The sequence below is a fragment of the Cylas formicarius genome, unplaced genomic scaffold (assembly GCF_029955315.1).
Source record: "Cylas formicarius isolate icCylForm1 unplaced genomic scaffold, icCylForm1.1 PGA_scaffold_9__14_contigs__length_23061073, whole genome shotgun sequence".
NCBI lineage: Eukaryota > Metazoa > Arthropoda > Insecta > Coleoptera > Brentidae > Cylas > Cylas formicarius.
This window is the reverse complement of record NW_026844365.1, coordinates 3438317-3464140: the sequence shown is the minus strand read 5'-3', so window position 1 is coordinate 3464140 and position 25824 is coordinate 3438317. Positions and strand designations below refer to the sequence as shown.

The 25824-nt window shown below is 39.8% G+C and overlaps 1 protein-coding gene across 7 annotated transcripts in view; it reads right to left on the bottom strand.

Moving 5' to 3' along the window:
• LOC132707139 (caskin-2) overlaps positions 1-25824 on the bottom strand; it is a 96168-nt gene that overhangs the window by 6194 nt on the left and 64150 nt on the right. For 4 of the 7 annotated variants that reach the window (XM_060678849.1, XM_060678846.1, XM_060678845.1 and 1 more), the window contains exon 2: positions 5061-5234. In XM_060678849.1, coding sequence (XP_060534832.1) covers positions 5061-5226 — 166 coding nt within the window. In that variant the 5' untranslated portion in view covers positions 5227-5234. Of the gene's footprint in view, positions 1-5060; positions 5235-17782; positions 18416-18477; positions 20113-20184; positions 20412-25824 lie in introns of those variants that run through there. The other 3 variants (XM_060678843.1, XM_060678842.1, XM_060678844.1) reach the window with 3 other exon arrangements.

The following is a 25824-nucleotide window of genomic DNA, read 5'->3' as shown; positions in this document are numbered from 1 at the left end:
GAATGGGATTATCCAAGGGTTGTTACCTAAAGTTTCGGAATTTAAATTCAGGTAAAATCGTGGTTCGCAATAGAAAATAATTTTATACCTACCTGTATGTTGGTTTGGTATACTACTTAGTTTAAGTTTCTGTGTTGTGTGCGAGTCTAGTGTATCTCAGGAGATGCTCCCGCCCAAATATAGAAAACACTATTCCATTGAGACTAAGGAAGTTATAACTGAACGTGGTGCCAGCAGCCAAGCATCTTTAGGAAAAACGGCCACATCGACGAAAATTCCAACATCAACATAATCCCATGCTGCTGCTGACATTTTCTCGAGTGTACATGAAAATGATCAAGATATAATGCGGCGTAAAATTTACCAGTTATACGAGGAACAAAGCGTGCCTACATTAGATATCTTAATTAGGAGGCTTGAAAAAGATGAAATCGTTCTTAAATGTGGCAGAACTACCTTATGAAAGTGTATTCAACACATGGGTTTTAGATTTCCTTAATTTTTTATCAGTTTGTCAGACTTTAACCTAAAATTCGATGGGTTCGGTTAAGACAACAATGAAAAGGACCCGATAGATTATAGTGTCACAAAAATGACGGTCAGTTTAGAGGAATGTTTAAATAGTTGAGACCGCAGTACTCCAAAAGAGTTAAAAGTTAAGGATTGTTAAGATGTATGAGAAATTTAACGTCTTTAAATAAATCTTGCTACTGCGGAAGAACGTAATAGCGGCTCAGTGAAGAGAGAGGCCGGAGCTCGACACGAGGCCGGTCACTCGAGAAATAAGAAGATTTCGGCGGTCCGTGACCGCGTCGCCGTGACGTAGTCGCGTTGCCGGCCGTTTAGCGATGATCTCGCGTTAACAAGGCAGCGGCGGCCGTCTACAAACATTACGGGATTACGATCGGTAACGGCCATTAGTATGCGTTCTGCGCGACGAATCGAAGCGCGCAGATATAACGAGAGAGCGAGAGACGACGAGGGATTCCGGGAAAACACGTCGTTTGCCGACGACCGTGTCCGCCTAATAAAAATTCCCTCTCGCGACCGCTATACCCGTCCGTGCCTTGTATAGCGGACGGAGAAGAATGGCCTGGCGGCGACATTTTTTTCCCTACCGCGACTGCCTGCCATTTTTCGTTACGCAACAGGCCATTTGGCGTGGGGAAAAATGTACTGAACGTAAAGTCTGTTCAGAGATATAAGAAAGTGACTAACTGATACGAATTAAGGAAAGCCGTAAGAATGAAATATGACCGAACAGGTCAGTACTTTGCTTAGAATTTAATTATTTGGGGTTTTGTTATTAAAGATACTATTTAATACAATATTAATTTATGTATGTATTTATGTTTAAATCTAAAATAAAATTACAAATTATTTTTATTACCTACTTAAATCAGTATCACTATCGCTCTTATCGCCTGTTCTAATTATTATTTGTTCTATATTATTTGCAATATGGATATACGATTGTTCTGCTTTTTCTAGATGTTTAACAGAATTTGCCCAACTTTGTCGAGGAATGTTAAAAACTTCGGTTTCTATAAGTTTGAGGACATTGGAGTTTACACGGGGAAAAATATTGTTACGACGAATGGCAGATTTCAGTTGGTGTTCAATGGGATTAAATATACAGTGGTAAGGTGAAAGCCTTAAAACTGTATGCCCTAGATTTTTTGCATAATTATCATATAACGTATTCCTTTTCTAGGTTCAAGCTTTGTAGAACCTCAATTAATTGCTTTTTGGTATAATCTTCGTGAAAATAAATGTCGGGGTTTTAGTCAACTGTCTACTGTGATAACTTGCATTGTCCATTACAAGGACGCTATTAGGAGGAATGTTTGGAACTAGTTTGTTTTTAAACCAACTTTCAAATAAATCAGCGATGGTGTCTTCATGGTAACCCAGAGAACAACCTTTAATATTTTTCGCAGACAGAGAAAGTCAATTTGGAATCCAACCATTTTTAGAGCCAGCATGCAAAATAGTTATTCTTTTACCTCTTTTTGATGGCGCGTTTGTTTTACACTTTTTGTCCTCGCTGAAGTGGGATTATTCACAATTTTCCATACAGTTGACGTTCGAATTTTCGTCAATGTGGCCGTTTCTTCTAAAGATGCTTGCTTGCTGGCACCACGTTCAATGAGAGTCAAATAAACATTGTTTATAACTTCCTTAGACTAGACTCGCACATATTTTGCATAATTCGCACACGATTCAACACACGCTGTATTACACACGAAATAAACTCAAACTAAGTAGTATACCAAACCAAAGAATATTAAACATAGGTAGGTATAAAATTATTTTCTATTACAGACCACAATTTTACGAATCCGAATCGACATCAACAAAGTAAAAATAGCCAATATCCGGAGAAGAAGAATATTTAGTTCCATTCCATTAAAATTGCACATGCGTGGTTGTGAGGTCGATTTTTTTTGCATAGCTTATTACTTGTTATATAATCGTGAGCGTCGCAACGAGGTCCGTCTGTCTCGTGACCTTGAATTTCGACCGAATACGGTATTTACGTAATTCCCGCGAGGACGGAAAGTCGTGTGGGAATCGCGCGAACCGCCGCCGCAACGGGACAAACGGGGCCCCGTAAATCGACGTTCGTTCGATCAATCAGCGGCGCCCGTCTTGGGTGGCTAACGATCTAGGCGATTTGCGTTCCGGGAGTGTTAATGCGCCTATTAACCCGATAAATCTCGCGCGCTTTCGTCGATCCGGCTCGAAGGACCATAAACGTTTGCCGCACTTACCCCGCCGCGTTCGTCGCGGACTGAATTTTCGGCCGAGATTCTGGAAAATACCCATAGTAATACCGTTGTCCAGTTCACGACACGCTTATTGCCGGGACTTCTCGAAGTGATTAAAGCTGGATTCTATTCAAATCTTCCCAAAATAGACACGAGAAAGAGCGTAAGATAGAAATATCTCTTAATAGACTGGCATCAATTCCATCGACGGATACGTCGGTGGGGGTGACTTTTCGCCATCAAACGCAATAGAAAGATTAATGCGTTTTCAAATCGGCCGATTCCTATTGTTCGGACCTAATCCCAGACAACGGCATCGTCGACGACAGCGAGTCGCTCTTATCTCTTCGCATGGCGTCTCTCGGGTTCAGGGTTTACGGCTCTTAACGAAGCAAAGTGGTACTACCGGCGAGAAGGCCGCTCGTTCGCCTCGACAACAACTCGATACGTTCGTTTTATTTTCCTATGCCCGACGTTATTAAAATCTCTGGTATTGACGAAGAACGGAGGATGTCTTCCATTAGTCCGGCGCGTAATTTGCATGCGAAAAACATTGCAATTACGTTCAATGTCACCGTACGTTTTACTCGAACGCGATGATGGCCGTTAGATTAGAACGAGAAAAATGACGTCCTTCGATATGGCACATGTCGATGATAATGACGTCGTAGGAAGAGAAGAGAACAATATAGTCCAATTCAATTATGGGCTACACTGTATGGTGTTAATTCTGTATTACTACCTAGAAAATTGAACCATTGTGAGATGTCCGAAGATAATTTACAAAATATAATCACAGCTGGGAAGGTCATTGTAATTATGGACACAAGGGTCAAATATTTATAGCGAATATTCAATATTTGACCACGGGACTTGTTCAACCAAACCACACTAGCGCATTTTAATGAATTGATTGAGTATTGATAGCTAGAAAGTGCAATCATGATCATGAGAAATTTGTCCGCAGATTATATATATTAATTGTAATCGGATCGTGGGAAAGAATCTAGTCCGCAATTATGTACGTATAAAACAAATATACAAATTAAATGGCGTCTCTCAAAAATTTATACTGCACTTTATGGTTGTTGATTAACTAATGGAGAATTGGAGGAATAAAATGTTTTATTAGACATAAAAACATCTAAAAAAAACTTTCATGTATTATGTATTAATTATACGCCATTCTGATGAAAATAGTATTTGGCAGGTTGACGGGGTAAACGCGTCGGTCAGAAGTGAAATAAATCAGAAGCGGGATATTAGAAAAGACGAGCTAGCCGACGAGCCGATGACCGTTAGATTAGAATAAGAAAAATGACGTCTTTCAATATGGCACGTGTGGAGGAAAACTTCAAATACCGGCGTGGTGTCTAGAAGTAGTTATGGGCTACACTTCGCTAATTATTGTCCATTAGAAAGAAGTCGTAGGAAGGGAATAGAACAATGTAGTCCAATGTGATTTATGGGCTGGACTTCATAGTAGAAGTAGAAGAACAAGAAAATAATACATAATAATTATTGTCTTGACAGGCGTCGTTGCAAGAGAAGAATAGAACAATGTGGTCATTTATTTTATGGGCTACACTTCACAGGCGGTGTTTAATAGTTATTGTCTACTAGAAAGACGTCGCAGCACGTAACCCAATAAAATTTATGGGCTACACTGCATAGCCGCTGTTTAATAATTATTTTCTACTAGAAATACGTCGTAGGAAAAGAAGAGAACAATGTAGTCCAATTTAATTATGAACCACACTGTAATCATTGTAAGAAGTTGCCCGACGATAATTTACAAAATACAGTCATAGCCGGGAATGATCTAGGCCATTGTAATTATAGATATGAGTGAAATGTTTATAGCGAAGAATGAATATTAGACCACAGGACTTTTTCAACCAACCCACACTAGCACATTTTAATTAATTGAAAATCTATTTACTATTGATATCTAGAAAGTGAAATCATGATAAATTGTCCACAGATTGTATATATATTATATTAATTATAATCGCATAGTGGTGAAGAATGTAGTCTGTGCTATACTAGACTTTATGCTTATTGATTAACTAATGGAGAATTGGAGGAAGAAAATGTATTATTAGACAACAAAACATCTAAAAAAACTTTGGCTAGCTCAGGCAGCGAGGAATCTTAAACGATGGACAAAAATCTTGATTGATTATACGCCATTCTGATTTGGCACGTTGAGAGGGTAAACACGTCGGTCTGAGGTGAAACAAATCAGAAGTGGGATATTAGAAAAAACGAGCTAGAGTAATTTCTTACCTCTGGGAACCCCGGGCGGGTCGCCGGGCACCAAAAACCCGCCTCCGTCCTCGGAACTGCCGTAACCCGCACTGCCGAAAGAGCTGCCAGAATGGCGGAACTCGTGCGGTACTGCTGGCGGGGCTACTTTTTTCGCCGTGGCCGCTGGCTTAGGCGGCCGCGACATGCCGCCCACTGAAACAACGAACAGAAAAAAAGGCGTTAAAATCGTGCCGAAAAACGTCGCAGCCCCGTTCGATCAGAAGTGGGATGCGCAGCGTCGTTTTTTTTTCCTCTTCTCGTTAACGACCTTGACGGACCGTAAATTACTCCCGAAATAGGCGGAATTATGTAAATGCGTTTACGACAGATCTAAAACTGTCAAATAAAACCCGTGCCGCGGGGTTAGTTACCGCTCGCAGTCACGAGAGATTAAAATCCCATAGTCGGAGCAATTAAAACGCGTCCGGGTCCTAATTTATCCTCTCTGCGCGCGCGCGGGAGGTAATTAGTGTGGCGCGTAGTTTTTGTTTTCGTTTTCTCTCTCTCTCTCTCTCTCTCTCGATTACCTGCGTTAATTAAGAACGTTTTAAGAAGTTCGCGAGTTTTTTTAGAACCGCCGTCGCCACGGCTCGATCCGCTCGTTTTATGATTTTTTTTCCTTAATCCTTGGCAGTGGCAATTAATTTGGGATCGCTTATAAATATACCGGGCGTTCATTTTCTAACCTCTTAAAAATATTCAATGAAAAGAGAGTGGTGTTTTTTTCTATGAAATTGATTCCCGTGCTAATTACGTTTTTGGCGGATGTGCTAGGACTTAATTAATGTATAGCAAGGGGGTATCTTGTTTCCAATTTAATGAATACAATTTTTATCGAGTCTATGACAATTTTGTTACAGCGGTACAGCATGACATTAAGTATTTTGAACTTAGGAGATCATAGAACAACAAAGAATTCCGAACCTCATAGCTTCATCCTTATTTATTTTATTATTCAAAATTTCCAGATTTTTCTATTTCAAATACGTATTAAGTCATATATCTATCGTTTTCTATTATATATCAAGTCAGAATAGTATCATATTCTTTTCTTGCCAGCACTACCTCCTTGTTTTTGTGAGACATTTGACGTAAAAATATTTAACGACATTTTAAAAAACCTCCATGAAAACTTAAACTTCTTTTTCTATGCACCTTTTTAATCACCCTAAATTCTGAAATTCACTCCATCTTTGTAGCACTAATCAGGATTAAGTTCATTTTAAAGCCCAAAGTATTAACCACGTCAACTTCGTTTTCCACCGATCCGAGCCACTTCGGACATTTACGGGATTTTATCTCACGGGTTTGGGAGCAATCGGATGTCTACGGAGATATTTCCCACTCGTGAGTCAAATGCCGTTTACCGCACTTGTTGCATAATATATTATTAAATATGTGTTTTGAAGAACAACAATTTTATGTTAATATGCACTTTGGGTATCGTTGACAAGCAATTGGAAGACATCTTCTTGTCAATTTTCTCGAACACGAATCGAAACTAACGCACTAAGAGCTAAGATTAGTAGTAGAAATTTTTGCACAAAAACAATGTTTTTTTTTTATATTTAAGGGGTTTTTATTAAGCTTCCCATAAATGGATACTACTTGTTTTGTTTTCATCATTCTCGTCATCGATTGCGCTTAATTTTAGTACGATTCACACGCACGACAATGACCAGACGTGACTTTGTGTTTACGGAAAAATAAACAGACCGAATTCTTAAATAAACGAGCAGCGACCCAGTTCAGGATCCGATTACGCAAAAAAAAAAAACAAAACACGCACCCACATGTGCTCAACAGGTTCGGGAGTTCTCGCGTTTAGAGGTTGCGCAAAACCGTTCGCCATATGTTCCGGCGGCGCGTCCAAGGTCTTGCGGTGGGCTCGCGCGAACCCACTGGAAACACGCCTCTGTCGTTCGAAGGAATTTTTTCGTAATACATTCAGTGATAAATTCCGACAGGCAGATGAAGTTGCCGAACGAATGGAAATCGTCCTTTGATAGCAGGAAAAGAAGAATACGGTAGTTTTAAACGTGTGCCGTAAACGACAAGGGCCCTGAGATAGACCACTGCGGCACACCACATATTGCATTCCTGGTGGACTCGAAACGAACGACAATTCTTGAGTTTTGTTTATCTCAGTAGTGTCTCAAGATTACTCTAAAAACTCTCCAATGACTCGGTGTTTAAAAAGTTACAAAGATAAGAAGAAGGGAGGAAGGAGCGTAAGAGCATTAGAAGGAAGAGACACAAGGATAACGACTAGACTAGACTACAGAGTACCTTTTCTGTTTCGTTTTATAATCAACTGTAACTTTATTGTTATTTTGAACTCTCTTGTAATAAAATGAAAGAAAAACTAGTAGTGATTCATAGTACAGAACGTTACGTTTACCCAAATCAGTTATGATAAAGTCTGTTCATAGATATAAGAAAGTGACTAACTGATACGAATTAAGGAAAGCTGTAAGAATGAAATATGGCCGAACAGGTCCGTACTTTGCTTAGAATTTAATTATTTGGGGTTTTGTTAGGAAAGATACTAAACAATATTTATTTATTTATGTTTAAATCTAAAATAAAATTACAAATTATTTTTATTACAAACTTAAATTACTTAAAATTATTCACATAATATATCAGTATCACTATTGCTATCATCGCCTGTTCTAATTATTATTTGTTCTATATTATTTGCAATATGCAGTTGGTGCGAAACATGTTCAATGGGAATAAATATACAGCGGTAATGCCTTAAAACTGTATGCCCTAGATGTTTTGCATAATTATCACAGACTTATTAATTTTGTAGGTTCAAGCTTGTCAGTTGAGTCAACCCAACCCTTTTCCGGGGTACCATAAGTGTCGAACCAAGTTTCATCCAAGTAAATAATTGGCCTTTGTTGTTCTCTGTAAATCCTAATTTTCTCTAGATATTCCAGTCGCCATTTCAGAATTCTAAAAGGTTCCATTAAAACTTGCCTTTTGTTAATTTTTTTAAAGTCTAAAATCCGTGTGTTGAATACACTTCCATAGGGTAGTTCTGCCACATTTAACACCGGTTTCATCTTTTTCAAGCCTCCTAATTGAGATATCTAATGTAGGCACGCTTTGTTCCTCGTATAACTGGTAAATTTTACGCGGTATTATATCTTGATCATTTTCATCTACACTCGAGAAAATATCAGCATCGCTTCTTTTTTTCTCGCTGAAATGGGATTATTTACAATTTTGCATACAGTTGATTTTGCAATTTTCGTCAATGTGGCCGTTTCTTCCATAGATGCTTGCTTGTTGGCACCACGTTCAATGAGCCAAATAAACATTGTTTATAACTTCCTTAGTCTCAATATAATAGAATACATTTGGGTGGGAGCATCTCCTCAGATACACTATTCGCACACGATTCAACACACGCCGTATTACATGCGAAATAAGAATGATTACTAATAAACTTAAACTAAGTAGTATACCAAACCAAAGAATATTAAACAGAGGTAGGTATAAAATTACTTTCTATTGCGAACCACAATTTTACCTGAATTTAAATTCCGAAACTTGGATAATCCTATTCAAAAGCAATTGGTCATTTTCTTATATCTATGAACAGACTATACCCGGTGCCGCCCTGGTTAAAAAAATACTGGTATTGGGATTTACGACCCGTTAGTATAAGCGCAACGACGATGAAACGGAGTGTCCCTTCTTGTCTTTGTATATATTCGGTGCCGTAGTCATTGGCCACAAAGATTCTAATCGCCTCGTATATCGGACCGATACGGTTTCGCGCGTTTTACACAAACGTCGCCCACGTCAACGCGACGCGGCGCCCGACCGATTTTTCTTTCCACGGAAAAAGCGGCCATATTTACTAATCGCGAGACGGGCGAAAGTGAATATTAATTTAATCGTTAGTTAACGGGTCCGGTTACGGATTTGAACGCCACGAGATCCGTGGGCGTCGCTTAATTGAAACTATCGTTTCCCGTAGCTTTTTCGCAATACAAAGAAACGTTTCTCGAGTCCCACATCTTTCCCGAAAAAGTGGTCGCGCGACCCCGCCGCCCGCTCCACCTCGTCGAAAACGTCGGGTCTTAATTGCCTCTCTCACCTTTAGGTACGAAAAGAAGCGCGCCCTCGCGCGAAAGGCTTCACGGACTATTAAATGGCGACGTCTGGGCGCCCCCCATCGACAACTTCCTGGCGTTGCGTCAACATCGTACCCGAAAAAAAGGCCCGATAAACTCTTATTGTTCTCGAAGCCAACAATGTTTGAGAAGCAGAAGAATGTTACGAGAAACTATCATAAGTACTCGTCGGCATTCATCAATGTACACGTACGAGGGCAGCACCAACATTTCCCGGCTTGAATATAAAAGAAACAAAGTAGTACTTTTTTATCTACTTTTTATCACTTTTCAATACAATCCCCCTTAACTTCAATATACTTATTAACAGCTCAACCCCTTTAAAAAAATATTCTTTGGGTTTGTCTACAAGATGAGCTAAAACAGCCTCTTTTAACTCAAGGATGATCTATCTATTGGAACCCACACTCTAAAATGGCAGCTTGTGCAATACCAGCAGTATGGACAGGTGCATTATCGTGCAAAAGACGCACGCCTCTGGTCAGTTTTCCTCGACGTTACACGTATGCAGTCTCGCAATTGATGTAATAATGTTGCGCAATAATTTACCATTGACAGTGGTATTAGTTTCTTTAAAATCTATCAAAAGAATTCCTTCACAATCTCAAAAGATCGTGCCCATCACCTTTTTTGTTGACTGCCAGACTCTGAATTTTCTTGGAAGTGCTTCACCCTTACGACGCCACTCCATTGATTCTGTTTTCGATAGAGGGTCATAATAGAGAACCACAGTTTCATCGCCCATCACAATAGTTTCTATCACGGGCTTCGGTTCCGACCCACAGAGTTCCAAAAAAGACCGCGCACACTCGACACGGCGTTGTTTTTGAATAGCCGAAAGGTTTTTAGCACTAACCTTATGCATACCTAAATGATCATGCAGGATTCGACGAACACTTGTATCAGAAAGCTTAGTAATTTTTGATATTTCCTTGACCTTTGAACGTCGATCACTCAATACCACCTCTTCCACTATATCACCACACACACATATAGCATTTTATTTTCCACGAGTCGGTAATAATTTCTACCGTTCCTGCCCACACACAAATGCACTTCTAATAAAATAAATACCTACCGGTTTAATTCTTCATTATTTACAAGTGTCCCACGTGCACGCCTCTGCTGTGCCTTGGTCAATGTTTATGAATCGATAACTATGCACGAGCTGCATAAACACGAAATTTTCTCAGATAGTGGTCTTCGACTCTCGCAAATGGGGACCTATTGCTCGGAACTGCTAGGCTCGGTTGCAAAAATACAACATTCTTTCGAATCAATACATGAAAGGTAAACTAGGAAAGGGGATAGTGTTCGGCATTGGTCGGGGATCGGTATTAGGGCCACTACTGTATTTGATGTATGTGCAAAGCATAAAATATGCAAACTTAAAAGCAAGGCACTTCAAATTTGCTGATGACACCGTATTAGTTTACTGGGGTGATAGTGCGGAACGGCTTGAAGAACTGGCTTTCCTTAAACGTCCGAAAAACAGTTTATACGTTATTTAAACAGACAGAAAAAGCACTTTGTACCCTAAATATAAAAATAAATCAAGCGGTACTCAAAAGAGTGTGTGAACCAATGCTAGGTGCAATAAAAAGATGTCCGCATCAACTCAATACCTGAAATACTTGTTAACATGCTGCGAAAACACCAGCATAGCACAGCTAAATAAATTACAAAGGCTACAAAATATAGCACTTAAAGTAATATTTGGAGTGAACTTTAATATGTCTGGTGAAGAAAACTTAACATACTTGAACAAACAAAATTAATTTATTTAATTAAAAACGAACTGATTTAAAAAAAAAGTGAAACTGACCGGAAATGGACAGTGTTACAGCTACAGCACAAGAAACAATGATAAGTTAAGAGAAATGTATACGCAAGGACCAAAAAGAAACAAGACTCGCCAATATACAAAAATACCACAAACTTTATTAAAGGGCACCACCAAGAAAATGTGTATTAAAGATTTTATAAGAAAAAATAGAATATAAACTTATATTAACGAACTATTATATTGAATTTTACTAGAATATTATATAGATTTTTTCTGTTACTGTTTTTGTAAGGCCCGGGGGCCAGTTTATTGTTAACTGTTTAGAGGTCTGAAATAAATTGTTATTAAAAAAAAAACTCGGACCGATAGAAGTACGAAAGTGATTTCCGAATACGTTCTCTCTTCTCGACGATGCCGATCTTCTTTCTCGGGGCGACAGGGTTAGCAATCTCAGATGCGGAGAGATGACGCGTTAGCTGGCAACGCGCTCTCGCTGCGTAATTATGATGATTTTATGCCGTGGTTCGTCTTCGACGCAGACGGCCGCGCCCACGACCGGCCGTCCACAAAAATTATTTATTATTACGATCGCGACCTGCATAACTTACCGGTTGATAAATTACCCGATTTCTTTTTCGCGCGCCCGCGCGTGTGTGTTAGTGCGTCTCTCGGGCGCGTTAACGCGACGATTGCCGCTTTCTTGGATTGTCGTTTTATAAATATATTTTTTGTTTCAGCGAGATAATCGATAACGCGAACTTGAAAACAACGTCCGATAGCATACGAGACCGGATTGAGAAGAACAAATATTAAGACCGTAAAAGCTCGTGATTGTTGCTCTAGCTCAAAGAAGCTCTAATAGGGTATGCGGTGTATTGATATTGGTATTAAAGGGGAGCGCCCCCTGCGGGTGTCCAAGCACTTACGCCACCAGATGGCCCAGTTGTGGATCCAGACCGGGCTAGAGGAGGAGAAGGCGTCCAGAATGCTGCCCCTCCTATAGAAGGTCAGCAACTCCTGTAGCCCAGTACCGTGCACTGGGTGCACCAGGTATGGTCTGTTCATATATGGTTTGCTTTTGAATTGGATTATCCAACGGTGGTCATTAACATACAATGCAACAAGATTATTACCTAAAGTTTCGGAATTTAAATTCAGGTAAAATTGTGGTCCGTAATAGAAAATAAGTTTATACCCACCTGTGTTTAATATTCTTTGGTTTGGTATACTACTTAGTTTAAGTTTATTAGTAATCATTCTTATTTCGTGTGTAATACAGCGTGTGTTGAATCGTGTGCGAATTATGCAAAATGTATGCGAGTCTAGTGCATCTCAGGAGATGCTCTCGCCCAAATGTAGAAAACGCTATTCTATTGAGACTAAAGAAGTTATAAACAATGTTTATTTGACTCTCATTGAACGTGGTGCCAGCAAACAAAGGGTTGGGTTGACTCAACTGATAAGTGTAAAACAAACACACCATCATAAAGAGGTAAAAGAATGCTGCCTCTAAAGATGGTTGGATTCCAAATGGACTTTCTCTGTCTGCGAAAGATTCTTCTCTGGATTACCATGAAGACACCACCGCTGATTTACTTGAAAGTTGGTTTAAAAATAAACTAGTTCCAAACATTCCTCCTAATAGCGTCATTGTAATGGGCAATGCAAGTTATTACAGTAGACAGTTGATTAAAACCCCTTTCCTCATGTGACACAAAAGCAACAATCCAAAATTACATGTATAATAACGACATTTATTTTCACGAAGATTATACCAAAAAGCAATTAATTGAGGTTCTACAAAGCTTGAACCTACAAAAGGAATACGTCTGTCATAATTATGCAAAAAATCTAGGGCATACAGTTTTAAGGCACCTTACCACTGTACATTTAATCCCATTCGTCGTAACAATGTTTTTCCCCCTGTTAACTCCAATTTCCTCAAACTTATATAAACCGAAGTTTTTAATATCCCTCCACAAAGTTGGACAAATTCTGTTGAACATATAGAAAAAGCAGAACAATCGTATATCCATATTGCAAATAATATAGAACAAATTATTAGAACAGGCGATGATAGCGATTGAACTGAGGAAGCTTTTACTTGATGAAAATCCATTTATCAAAATAAATAAGAACTAAAAGTTCAGATTTTCACGAAATTATATATTTTGACATGACAATTGTTTCGACAACGATAGTGATACTAATATATTATGTGAATAATTTTAAGTAATTTAAGTAGGTAATAAAAATAATTTGTAATAAATACATACATAAATAAATAAATATTGTTTAGTATCTTTCCTAACAAAACCCCAAATAATTAAATTCTAAGCAAAGTACGGACCTGTTCGGCCATATTTCATTCTTACAGCTTGCCCCGGGTCTTTCCTAAATTCGTATCACTTTCTTATATCTATGAACAAACTTTATGCGGTATTGCTGTGTGCTCAGGAGAAACTCAACAGAGGGACAAGCAACGAGATTCTCAACGAGAATCGAACAGCTCTCCAAGCTCTTACCTCTGCGAAGGTACCGGAGCCACACAGTATGCGAAGTATGCATGGGGAGACTTTAAAAGGAGTGAGATAGCCCCAGCCACTGTTGTACTTTCTCTAGAGAATAGCGAGGCTCTTCTAGAGGAGGTAGTGAAAAGGTGCGGGCATACCTGAGCGGAAGGTCTGAATGGATTTGGCCTTTAGGAGAGAGACGCAAGCAAGAGAGCGAAAAGGATCAACCGTGGACTTTGAGCCGATTCTAAGAAGGTTTGAACTTACGGTGACAACGCAATTGATGTCTCATTGCGCGAGAAGGCTTTGTGACTGCATCAAATTATCAGCAATCTGAGGAATGGATGACCTTCAAGTATTTTTGACTGCACTTGACTGAACAGAAGATGAAGACAACAATTTGGATCTACCGATTTGCAAAAGGTTATACACTCTCTATACACGTAACTTCTACGGTTTAAATGAAGAGAATGTTTCGTACGACCAAATCCTGTCATAGCTGGGTTCATTAGTTATACATCGCGGGTTAAGGTAAAATCTACAATAGAAGCTTTAGGTGTCTGAAAGGAAATACGGAACAAAAACAAAAAATTCCGCTCAGGCTCTGTTGTTTTTTTTTTTTTCTCGCCATTAAGAATATTAATATTGCAGTTTTGTTTATGTACGTCCCACCTCCCGCAGCCGCTCCCCGCCTAAAATATCTCGCTTTAAAATCGGCAAAGAGTTCGCGCAACTTATTAAAACTTGGTTAATTAATGCGCGGCCCGATATATAAACCCCGCTATCTCGCCACCGTCGATTTATCTCGCTGCGGCGGATAATTTTTCGACGATAAGGAAGCGGGGGTACCGAAACATCCTCATAAATCCGGAGCGGGCGAGTTTAGTCGGAAAAAGGGTGAGGGATTACGATTTCATCCGCCGATAGCTAATAGCGGAGATCCGATAATAAGGACTTTGCAAGGCGTAGGATACTGTCATCTAAAGTAAACAACACAAAAAGGGTCACTTTAAGTTCCGTGCGAGAAGTGGAGCCTCTCTATTGCTCTCCAATGGCTCTCTTCTAAAGTAGTCTTTCATTTCTACTGCGGTAAGGTCTGTTCATAGATATAAGAAAGTGACTAACTGATACGAATTAAGGAAAGACCCGGGCAAGCTGTAAAAATAAAATATGGCCGAACAGGTCCGTATTTATTCACATATATCAATATCACTATTGCTATCATCGCCTGTTCTAATTATTATTTGTTCTATATTGTTCGGCTTTTTTGCCCAACTTTGTGGAGGGATGTTAAAAATGGTTTCTATAAATTTGAGGACATTGGAGTTAACACGAGGAAAAACATTGTTACGACAAATGGCAGATTTCAGTTGGTGCCAAACATGTTCAATGGGATTAAATATACAGTGGTAAGGTGGGACGCCTTAAAACTGTATGCCCTAAATTTTTTGCATAATTATCACAGAAGTATTCCTTTTGTAGGTTCAAGCTTTGTAGAACCTCAATTAATTGCTTTTTGGTATAATCTTCATGGAAATAAATTGTGTCACATGAGGAAGGGGTTTTAGTCAACTGTCTACTGTGATAACTTGCATTGTCCATTACAATGACGCTATTAGGAGGAATGTTTGGAACTAGTTTACTTTTAAACCAACTTTCAAGTAAATCAGCGGTGGTGTCTTCATGAGAGTCAAATAAATATTGTTTATAACTGCTTTAGTCTCAATAGAATAGCGTTTTCTACATTTGGGCGAGAGCATCTCTTGAGATGCACTAGACTCGCATATATTTTGCATAATTGCTGTATTACACACGAAATGAAAATGATTACAAATAAACTTAAACTAAGTAGTATATCAAACCAAACAATATTAAACACAGGTAGGTATAAAATTATTTTCTATTACGGACTATAATTTTACCTGAATTTAAATTCCGAAACTTTAGGTAATAATCTTGTTGCATTGTATGTTAATGACCACCCTTGGATAATCCCATTCAAAAGCAAAGCAATATCTATGAACAGACCATACCTGCTTTGACATGGGAAAGATTTGAAGTCTTCGGAACGGCCCTGATCGATCCAGCATTCTGGACGCCCTCTAGCCTGGTCTGGGGGCACAAAGCAATTGGTCACTTTCTTATATTTATGAACAGACCATACGTCGTCAGCAACACAAGAAGGATCTCTCTCTCTCTCTCTCTCTCTCTATCTGAGGCATCTACCGCATAGAGGTGCTTTAAATTTGCACACCATCTTGATTATTGACTTGAGTCGGCAGGTTTCGAGGTCTTTCGGTGTGCGCGTGTCGTTCTAAACGCTCGGGTGGTGATTTTTAAGCGTCGTTCTGACAGACACGCCCGCCGTATATCCGAAATGGTATTAAATACGACTACGTTTTCCTCGAAGTTAATTAGAAAACGGCCGTTAAACCGGGACGTTTTAAGAACGTAAAGCTAAAGAGACGGTGCCCGCCTGGGCGCAACATTGTCTCCGTGTGTCGTTACGGGAGGCAGTGGTGTACTGATTAAATAGCGGAAGGGTTTGCACCGCCCCCGCAACCAGTCTACCGTTAATTTAATACGTTGTTGTTCCGCTGCATTGCGGATGTCTAGGAAACACATTTGAGGATTCGGCGCCCCGTATAGTATACTTAAACAGCAACATATTGGTGGCAAGTCTTTCGGAATCATCTCCTCTCGAAATATAAACGTAATAAAAATGTACGAAACTGGCAGGCTTATAAATAAAAGAATCTTATATTGACCATGTTAGTAGTACAAATGACCATGTTAGTAGTACAAAGAAGTCAAAAGAGATTTGGAAAACAGATCAAAGAAGGACGTCAATATTCCTAAACTTCTGGAGAATCCTGAGCCCGTTAATCAATATTTTGTTGATTCAGTGCGTCAGATCCTAATACTGTTGACTTTGATACCTTTGCCAAATATCTTAGTACGAATCTGAGCTGGAGTCGATAAACGAGGATGGAGTTTGTCAGGGCTATGGTGGGATTGGGATCCAATGCACACGGTACGGAAGGAGAAATGCCAAAACTTTGCTGCCAAACCATACTGCCTATTCTTACTCAACTTTTAAATCTTTGTATTGAATGCTGTATATTTCCTGCACAGTGTAAGATAGCAGAGGTTACATCGTTACCAAAAGTGAGCAAGCCTAACACAGTCGCAGATCTTCGACCTATTGGCGTGTTAGCAGTGCTGTCTAAAGTATTTGAAAAACTGATTTATAAGCAGATCTGTGATTATTTCACCAATAACAACCTTTTACCTAAATTACAGTCACGATTTCGTTTTCGTTTGGTCAAAGTTGGTATTCTTGCAGCAGCAGGTAAAGGGGTAAGATCGGCTTCGGTCTTATTAGATTATAGCAAAGCCTTTGATACCCTCAATCGTCAACTAAAATACTACGGGTTTATATTTAAGACGATTCAATTGATTCGTAATTATCTTGATCACTGATATCAGCTAGTCTTGATTGACAACATTAGATCGAAAGCTACGCTCATTATTCATACAGCAGATACGTCGTGTACGTGTAGAAGTCGCAATTGTCAGTATGAAATAACTAAGATTAAGAAGTCCATGACTAAAAGCTGTTTCTCGTATACATGTGTCAGACTACTTAATAAATATCCTCAGATTAGCCAATCACTCTTACCTAGATTGTTAATCAGTTCTGTAAAATTGTTGTAATAAATTAAGTTTGCATTGTCCTGTTACATACTCGGTTAACAGCTCAGCTGACCTAAAGGCGGTCCTATTTTATTACTTAACAAATAATAAAGGTTATCCTGCAAAAAACGGAAGCGATGCCGAACGCTCCCAGTTAATGCCAGGCGGTCAAGTCTTTCCTTTTGGGTTCAATAGAGAAGAAACAGAAATTACCGCGCCGCAAATCATTCGGTACACAACGACGTAATTGTCGCATGACTGACGCATGACCTTTCCCTATTGAGGTTAAATACTTCGCGACTTATCGTGAATCATGAAGCATCTCGCCTTACATTTTAATTATTATCTGCGTTAATATCGGTTAGTAAATCATCTCTATGTCGGCGGTGCTGGTGGCAACCGATGACCCTCAAGATTCAAAGAACTTTGAAGCGGCAACACGTGCCCTCCGTAGGCTCTAGAGGTTAGTTGCGATTGGCATGTGTCAAAAAGCATTGGTTAGCGAGTGCCAGTCTCTGGAGGAGTCTAGCTTAGTACCCGAACTACACTTACGATTGAGTAGATTTTTCCAGCTGCCGCTCAACACCCTCATGTATCGACTGATCGATAGTGGATGCGAACCACCGTCTTCGTCGATGCCTTGCTTGTCGATGTTGCCGTCGGAGTGACTTCTGCTCAACGGCACTTTGACGTCGCGGCCGCGGTTCAAAGAGTTAGTGTGCGACACGCGTCTGCAGCGTCGCCGAGCGGGGTTGTTTTCCACGTGGACGATATCGTCGTCGAAGGCATCGCGGAAACTCAGATACGTCGACGACAACGAAGGGTGGTTATTATTGATGGCGCGTTTCGCCGCGAACGCTGTCGGTTTTTTGTTGGGCGGTATCGGGGGCGGTCGGAAACAAATGGTCGCCATTTTTTCGGGTCTTCGCCGCTCTACGCGGTCGCGCGACTATCGCGACGTATTCGGCGGAGAAAGAACGGGTTCGTTGTGGTGGGCGACCGTTAATGCGCCTATCTCGGCTCGGTAAACCAGTCGCTGGCGCCTACAGTAAATTGTGCCGCGGTTAATTAAGTTTTAAATATCCGCTCCGAAATTACAATTATTATTTTTATCGAGCGTGGGCTTGATCGTGATCGATTTCGTCACGCCCCTGGCTCTAGGGTTAGCTACAACTCCGCTGGTGCCTAAGAACAAAAAGCAAGAACATTAGATAGAAAGTTATGGTCCAACGAATCGACAAAAGTACCTCGTTAGTGAGCATCTGAAGATGTTGGTAAAGTCTAAGCATGCATGCTGAAGAAGACTGGACCATTATTATTTTTATCGCGCGTGGGCTTGATCGTGATCGATTTCGTCACGCCCCTGGTTCTAGGCTTAGCCAATTGGTTAGCTACAACTCCGCTTGTGCCATGCAGCAAAAGGCCAGAAGATTAGACAGCAAGTTTTAACCTAGCGAATCGACTAGGATCGGAAATGATCTTAATATCATTTAGGGTTCAAGAAGGTCTACAAAAGTACCTCGTTAGTGAGCATCAGAAGGTGTTGGTCAATCAACCATGACCAATGTCAGTTATCAAAGGTTACATGTCCGATAGTGATCATCTGACGGTGCTATGGAGAAACCTGAGCAATCACCAGAAAACTGGAATCTTTAATGCGTAGAGTCGAAATAGGAAAATGAAAATATCATTTATGGTTCGTGAGTGAGCATCTGAAGGTGTTGGCAAAGTCTAAGCAGGGGGAAGAAATGGGGAAGAAAACTAGGCCTTCGATGCGCAAAATCCCGTTAAAAATGTGAACTGCCCTAGAGCATTAGGCAAAATTTAAATGATGTAGAGGTTTTACTCCATTCCATGACCAGAGATGATCTCAATATCAGTTACCATAGGTTATATATCAGACAGTGAGCATCTGACTGTGCAGTGGAGAAACCTTGGGAGATGGTCAGAAAACTGCGTAGAGTCCTGGACTTTCGGTGGCTGTTTGTACCACGAGAAAGTTTTTAAGGTTTGTTCTTAAAAAGAGTTAGTTTTAAATGACAGCTGAAAGAGAATGAAAGTGCTAGCTAGACCACAGCAATCGCTAGAATAGCTGCTCCTTTCGAAGAAACCCAACCGGAAATGAAGTACAGGTGATTAGAAAGTTTTACTCCGGCTTGACCTGCAGTCATAGACTACGAAAAACTCTGAGTGAGTCGCAATGGATAGAAAACGTGTCGACGAGGAAAAAAATCAACCGTCAGTGTTTGAAAAGTGACTTTTGGCAATTCGGTAATTAAGACGTTTCGCTGCGCCGACTTGAAGCAACATCCGGCGAGACACCCTCGCAGAGATCGTCAACGGTGCAATTACGCGCGCACAACTGTCGCGTCTCTTTAGAAATTTAATTTAAAATCGATGCGATTGCCAAGTGAGCCTATGAATAGACGCGTTTTGAAGAAATTTCTCCCGGTCCGGATAAATACGAACACCCGGTACGGCGTCGGTCCAATTAGGCTAGAAAAAAGCATCGCCGTGCAACGAACGTGTGGGAACTCTGACAATTAGTTCCTATTTTGGTCGGTGCCTGATACCTATTAGCCAGGTACCCCACATGACGAAAGTTAGCACGTTCGTATAAAACGAATCGTAAGATTATCGAAACGCTGGGACGAGGCGAGAGTTCAGAAGTGGGATGACGGGGAATGGACGAGAGAAAAAGTAAAAAAAAAGAACTTGAGCGGCGTCTGGCGACGGGCGTCGGATGTAAATCAAGCCGTAATTTTATTTACGGGCGGAATAGGTTCAATAAGGGCCTTTTATGTCGCGTAATTTATGCGCAATCGTAATTTTTCCGGAGCCGCAATTTCCGGATTTCTACGGCCAACAGTTAAAGCGTTAAATTGAGAAAAATCATCCCGCCCGCGCGACCCCGTCATTCGATTTCGGGTTTCTCCGCGACATCGACGACGTACCTTAAAAATTTGCCGCACGTTTTACCGTTCGCCACTATTTTTAGCACCACCGGATTTTATCACCGCGCGAAAAAGGAAATACGCAAAATGCACCTCGTCGTGACTCGAACGCGGAACGGCCAGTGTCCAGAAATAACCGGAACGCGGTGAAAAATAGGAAAATCGTAACATCTGCCGGCGGCTTTCCCGCGCGATCGTAGCGTAAGAGCGACTGGTGCATATGCGGAGAGATACAACATCGGTACTGTACTAAGTGGGTATCGCGTTATTGCCGAGGCCTACGTGATTTCGCGGCGAGGCCGTTCGCCCACCGCCCGTGGTAAAGTCTGTTCAGAGATATAAGAAAGTGACCAACTGATACGAATTAAGGAACGACCCGGACAAGCTGTAAGAATGAAATATGGCCGAACAGGCCCGTACTTTGCTTAGAATTCAATTATTTACTTACTTACTTTACTTAATTAGTACTTATTTAATTATTTACTTAAAATTATTCACATAATATATCAGTATCACTATCGCCATCATCGCCTGTTCTAATTATTGTTTGTTGTATATTATTTGCGATAGGGGTATACGATTGTTCCGCTTTTTCTATATGTTTAACAGAACTTGCCCAACTCTATGGAGGGATGTTAAAAACTTCGGTTTCTATAAGTTTGAGGACATTGGAGTTAACACGGGAAAAAACATTGTTGCGACGAATGGCAGATTTCAGTTGGTGCCAAACATGTTCAAAGGGATTAAATATACAGTGGTAAGGTGGAAGGAAGCCTTGAAACTGCATGCCCTAAATTTTTTGCATAATGATCACAGACGTATTCCTTTTGCTTTAATTTTCGTGAAAATAAATGTCGTTATTATACATGTATTTTTCGATTGTTGCTTTTGCGTCACATGAGGAAGGGGTTTTAGTCAACTGTCCACTATAATAACTTGCATTGTCCATTACAATCACGCTATTAGGAAGAATGTTTGGAACTAGTTTGTTTTTAGACCAACTTTCAAATAAATCAGCGGTGGTGTCTTCATGGTAATCCAGAGAAAGTCCATTTGGAATCCTACCATCTTTAGAGCCAGCATGCAAAATAGTTATTCTTTTACCCCTTTTTGATGGCGCGTTTGTTTTACACTTATCAGTTGAGTCAACCCAACCCTTTTCCGGGGTATCATAAGTGTCGAACCAGGTTTCATCCAAGTAAATAATTGGCCTTTGTTGTTGTCTGTAAATCCTAATTTTTTCTAGATATTCCAGTCGCCATTTCCGAATTCTAAATGATTCCATTAAAACTTGCCTTTTGTCAATTTTTTTAAAATCTAAACTCAGGTTTCATCTTTTTCAAGCCTCCTAATTAAGATATCTAATGTAGGCACGCATTGTTCCTCGTATATATCACCTACACTCGAGAAAATGTCAGCATCGCTTCTTTTTCTTCTTCTGAAGATGCTTGCTTGCGCACCACGTTCAATGAGGGTCAAATAAACATTGTTTATAACTTCCTTAGTCTCAATAGAATAGTGTTTTCTACATTTGGGCGGAAGCCTCTCCTGAGATACACTAGACTCGCACATATTTTGCATAATTCGCACACGGTTCAACACACGTTGTATTACACACGAAATAAGAATGATTACTAATAAACTTAAACTAAGTAGTATACCAAAACAAAGAATATTAAACACAGACACACGGACCACAATTTTACCTGGATTGAAAAATAATCTTGTTGCATTGTATGTTAATGACCACCCTTGGATAATCCCATTCAAAAGCAAGTGGTCACTTTCTTATATGTATGAACAGACCATACCGCCGTGTTCGAGACAACAAACTATATAGTGCCTTTATTGCTTTGGCGTTTTAAGGATTTCACAACGGTACGTTAACCGCAAACCTTCGCAGGACCGTGGTAAAACCCATCCCTATAGATGTTTATTTGACATTAAGTATGTAGGTGGGATGGACCGTAACGAAAATGTCTAGAAAATTAAAAAAATATATATTTGAAACGTAAATGGACGGTTTTAAATTTGATTGAATAAGCAGAGGCGTTTATTTTAATATCATCCTCTGTTAGAAGAAGACATGGAAAACAACGCAGAATTTGAAGCCGAAGTGGAGATGGTAGCCTAACCTAATGAGAATTTAGAAGACGAACTACCTCAGCAAATAAAAAACGGATCCATTTGTCTTCGGATGCTAAAAAACTTGTAATAACTTGTAGTAAAAACTTGTAGTAACGTAAACGTAATAAATTGTTACTTTGTACTAATTTTTCTATGTAATGTTTGAAGAACTGCTCGGCGAAAAAGATTGAAACTGCGGATTTCTAGGAATATACAGCAGACAAAGTTAATCACGGGGTCGGTTGTGATAGCACTATAATTCTGGTCGAAGTATACCTTATAAAACCTAAGACCGCTCTTGTGGATATATTGAAGACAGCATTCTCGAGAATCATTTTTCGCAGTTTCTCTATTCAAACTTTTACCATAGTCATCAGTTCTGTTAAATTTTCCCTTTATGGTAATGCCAACAACTAATTAAATAGTAACAAAAGGTTAATTTCACATTTACAATTAAAAAAAATAATAATTTTGTTGTTAATAATTTTGGTGAACTGGCATTTAGTTCGGTTGTCCCAACAAATAGCTAATCACTACGGTCTTAGTGTCCCTTACATCGATAGGTTGACGAAAACATAAAATAAAGGCACATTCGGAGAGTTTATCGGTTCGACGGTTGTCCAGGTATCAGGACCGAACCTTTCGGTCGCTCCTGCGCGACGTTTAATCCGCGGCACGACCCCGTAAATAACTGTAACATCCGTTTTTGTCTATAGCTAACGAGGCCAAAAGAAGCTGGGGTCATCGCCGAGGTACCATCGGCCGTATACCGCGTTCACGCGGAAGTACTTTGCGCGAAATCGTACCGCCGAACTTTGACGAACGCGGGAGTTCGGCGGCGGGTTCCTCTAATCGGCTGGTACGACCCGGAGGCGGTTTAAACAAACTCCATCCGTTTCTAGTTGCATTCATGTAGTAGAATTTCCTGCTTAAAGATATCGTTTTCTAATGCATCCGAGGATGGTACTATCTGATCCTGATTGGGAACGAGCTATTGTACTTGGAAATGTAATGAGGCGGTACCAGGTAATCATCCAGGCTTCAAAGGGGTAATAGTAGCATTATAAAAGATGTAGGAATCGAGCTACACTTGACGCCCATAGAAATGGTACTCTTTTCACGATCAGGTAGGTCGATCGAATTTAGGGTTTATACGTTGTTGTCAACTGACCAGAAGGAAGATCGCATTGTGACCGCCTGAGGCTTTAAAAATCCGTATTCTATGCGCAAGGAATACGCCCCCAGGACTGTTTTGACCAGTCGCTTTTAAATGTTTCCGATGAACTTAAAATGTGTGCGGTACGAAACGATGGATAAGACTCCTGCTCAGATGATGAAGAATTACATTTTTTATTAATACACATTTTTTTATATACTTAGTCTCACATTTGTCACATTATGTTGTTGTTGTACAGAATAAATGTCTATGGGTTTACCTTCTCTTCTCTAGGTTCAAGTCCACTGTACCTGTTGGTCAGTATTTATGAGCGGTTAACAATGACAATAGACAGCATTGTTGGTGGTACTACCCGCACTTGATAAAATAAGATATATTTCAAACGGAAAAGGCACATAAATTACCGGTATGTCTGGAGCGTCCGTCCCCCTTTGATTGCCTCAGGGTAGTTCTGTCGACACTAAAACTAGTGTCGTACCGACGAATAAATGATATACACTTTTTTTTTTCTTAAAGCGTTGAGTCACGGTTGACTTTAAAATGTCCGAACGCGGAGACAAAGACATTTAACGTGGCAGTACCCGATCGGTACTAATCTGATATCGACGGCCGCCGCGCGTTTCGTAAGCTTACGGGCACACACTAGAACACACGGAAGTCGTAACTAAGCTTTTAACAATAACAATTCGTTCGGATTTATGTGACGGGCCCGATAAATATCGGAAACACCTTACGGACAGGTATAGTGTAAACAAAGCGCTCGGCATTTTTACTAGGCGAGATTAAAACCTACACAGTGCGTTTGTATTAAATTAACGTTACACGAAAAATATGCATGCAATATATATATGTACACAAGGTTCCCCACAAATGATAGAAGAAAGGGCAAATGCAAATGTGCGGCGTTTTTTTGAATTTTGCGATGGTTTGATCGATAGCGTCAAAAAAATTTCAAAAATGTTATGTTTTTTTTTATTGAACTGTCCATTTCGGGGTTTCATTGATTGACAACAAAATTGATTTAGTTTTTCTGATTTTTGATATGTGTGTAAGTGTGTATATATGTATACAGTGTATCTTGTGTCTCAAAAGTATTTTTACAAATGGAGAAGCCTCAATTATTATATTTTTACAATATTGACTAAAGTTATAAAATAAAAGGAAATAAAAAAAAATCTATATCCTAACATTTTCTCTAATTTTTGAATGTGGTTCAAACTATATCCCTGAGTCGCAACAATGGACATAAATTTTGAGCGTTTTTTTTCCTTTTTCCTTATTAATTAGTTAAATGCTTAGGCCGTATGAAATTTTTAATGAAAATTCGGTTATGCTAAGATTTTTAAGATTTATTTGTTTACCTTGTTAACACAAAATTGAAATAAATTAATATTTATTAAAATTAGGGTCTGATTTATGTAAAGTAAAATTCAAATTTCACTTTCAAAAATTCAACTTTTACGGATTTTACTTTTTGAAAATCCATTTCTCGAACATTTCATAAAGGCGCGGTGTTGCTCTCATAAAGAATTTCGAAAAATCTGAACGACTTTCGTTCTCTTTTAAATTATATTTCTTTGTAGTGTGTTTGTGTGGAACATAAAGAACCGAAACTGATTCCAATGTCCAAGAAGAGAAAAACGGTTAATTTATATTATTAAAACGAAAAATATGCATGCTTTCCGCGTAGAATTCACCGCGCGGCGTTGCCAAATTGATGGACATTTCTGGAGATTTTACGATTCACTCGTTTACGCTCAGCTTTGTATAGAAATGGCTCTTTGAGTTCATGTCGTTTTATTGATACGCAAAAATGTCCGCGACTTGAACAAACGACCAATTAAAATAAAGCAAACCCCGTCGGCTCCGCAAACACCGCCGTGGTATTTGTTTTAGTTCCGCAAGAAGCCGCGCGCGGCGCATACGACCCTAGTTAACATGCAAATTGTATTTTCATTGCGTTAGGCGCGGGAGTGGGGGACTTCGGAGTCCCATACCGCGCCATTTGCATACGTATGGGCGAGTTATTAGGGGGCGGCAGAGTGTGGAGGAGCGAGTTTCATCTTTAGTGTATTTTAATCAAACGAAAACAACATTTGAGGGTCCGGATGACTAACCACAGATATTTAACCTCGGGGGAAGACCTATAGTTGGGAACTCGTTTCGCTTTGTTTGATAATTAAGAGGACAAACTGAAACGCGGGTTTTTGAGGCTCCCCAGAATTATAAGAGAGTAATAACAATAAATTTATAAAATTTTACTCCAGAAGACGGATATCCCTACAGGTATCGCATATGTACAGGGTTATTCAATATATTTCGACGTAAAAAACAGT